Here is a 1251-nt window from a genome sequence, read left to right as displayed (position 1 = left end):
TGCAACAAAAAAACTTTTTTCTGTGTTAACTGACTTTTAGTTGAGAATGACTACATATCTAGATAAAATCCTTGGTCAGATCTTTTGGACAGTCATGTAAATGTGTGTCTAACATGTCCAACATCACTCCATCTAAGACTAACTTCACTGTTGGACTGCAGTACCGAGGGATACTGGAAGTCTTGTTATTTTCTGCTCCAATTACAACATCCTGCTGTGTGTTGCTCTTCATCAATGGGACCATGCTACACATCTTGAGGAGTAAAGCAGTGTTTCGTGAGACAGCCTGTTATGTTCTTCTTTATAATTTACTTTTTGCAGACACCATACAGATGGTCCTGAGTCAGTTATTGTACTTACTAGCTGCTTGTAGAATCAGACTGACATATCCTGTTTGTGGCTTTCTTGTCATGCTTGCCAATCTCACAACTGGAATCTCTCCTCTCACACTGGTGGTGATGTCTCTGGAGAGATATATAGCTGTGTGCTACCCTCTAAGGCATGCTAGCATCATCACCATCAGGAACACAGCACTAGCGATCATCATAGTTTGGGCCGTCAGTTCACTAAATGTTTTTATTCGACTGATTTTGCTGTTAAATTTTCAATTTGAAGACTTAGAGAGTCTCCAAATGAAAGACTTTTGCTCTAACACCCCTTTGTTGCTTGGCCCCATGTCTGATCATTATGACAAAGCTTACACTTGGGTTATTTTTGTATCTGCTGGTGTTGCAGTTACTTGCTCCTATATTGGTGTTATGATAGCAGCCACGTCGGCCTCCACAGATAAAGCTTCAGCCCGTAAGGTTCGTAGCACACTGCTGCTGCACCTGATACAGTTAGGCCTCAGTCTGTCCTCAACTATTCATGACCCTTTGGTTACAGAGATCTCAAAAGTCCTTGACAGAGTAACATTTTTACGCATCTACAGTATACTTTATGTGTCTATGATCCTTTCCCCCAGATGTTTGAGCCCACTTATCTATGGCATTAGAGACCAAATGATCAGAGCCATCCTCATGTACCATCTGTGCTGTCGAGTAAAACTGCCCAACAGTATAAAATTGCTCAAACATTAAATTAATGTAATTTGGAATAATACTGTATATGTTGTTCTAAAGAAAAGCAAACTCTAGTGTATAAACAAAGCTAATGTTGAAGACAACCAAGCTGACATCATATTTCTGCTTTATACTATACTGTAAGTCTTTTCTTATTATTGCATAATAGTAATAAAAGCAAGGCAATGAA

At 39.3% G+C, this 1251-nt stretch overlaps 1 protein-coding gene across 1 annotated transcript; it reads left to right on the top strand.

Annotated features, from left to right (window-relative positions):
* Window positions 1-19: 19 nt before the first annotated feature.
* Window positions 20-1056, top strand: LOC102292495 (odorant receptor 131-2-like; the record flags this gene model as incomplete). The annotated part of the gene is made up of 1 exon (XM_005953632.3): window positions 20-1056. A coding segment is annotated over exon 1 (943 nt), but the record flags the coding sequence as incomplete, so codon positions are not given.
* Window positions 1057-1251: the final 195 nt, after the last annotated feature.

Source organism: Haplochromis burtoni, unplaced genomic scaffold, assembly GCF_018398535.1.
Source record: "Haplochromis burtoni strain Fernald_Lab_line unplaced genomic scaffold, NCSU_Asbu1 Contig_6426, whole genome shotgun sequence".
Lineage (NCBI taxonomy): Eukaryota > Metazoa > Chordata > Actinopteri > Cichliformes > Cichlidae > Haplochromis > Haplochromis burtoni.
This window is presented reverse-complemented; position numbering and strand designations above follow the sequence as displayed.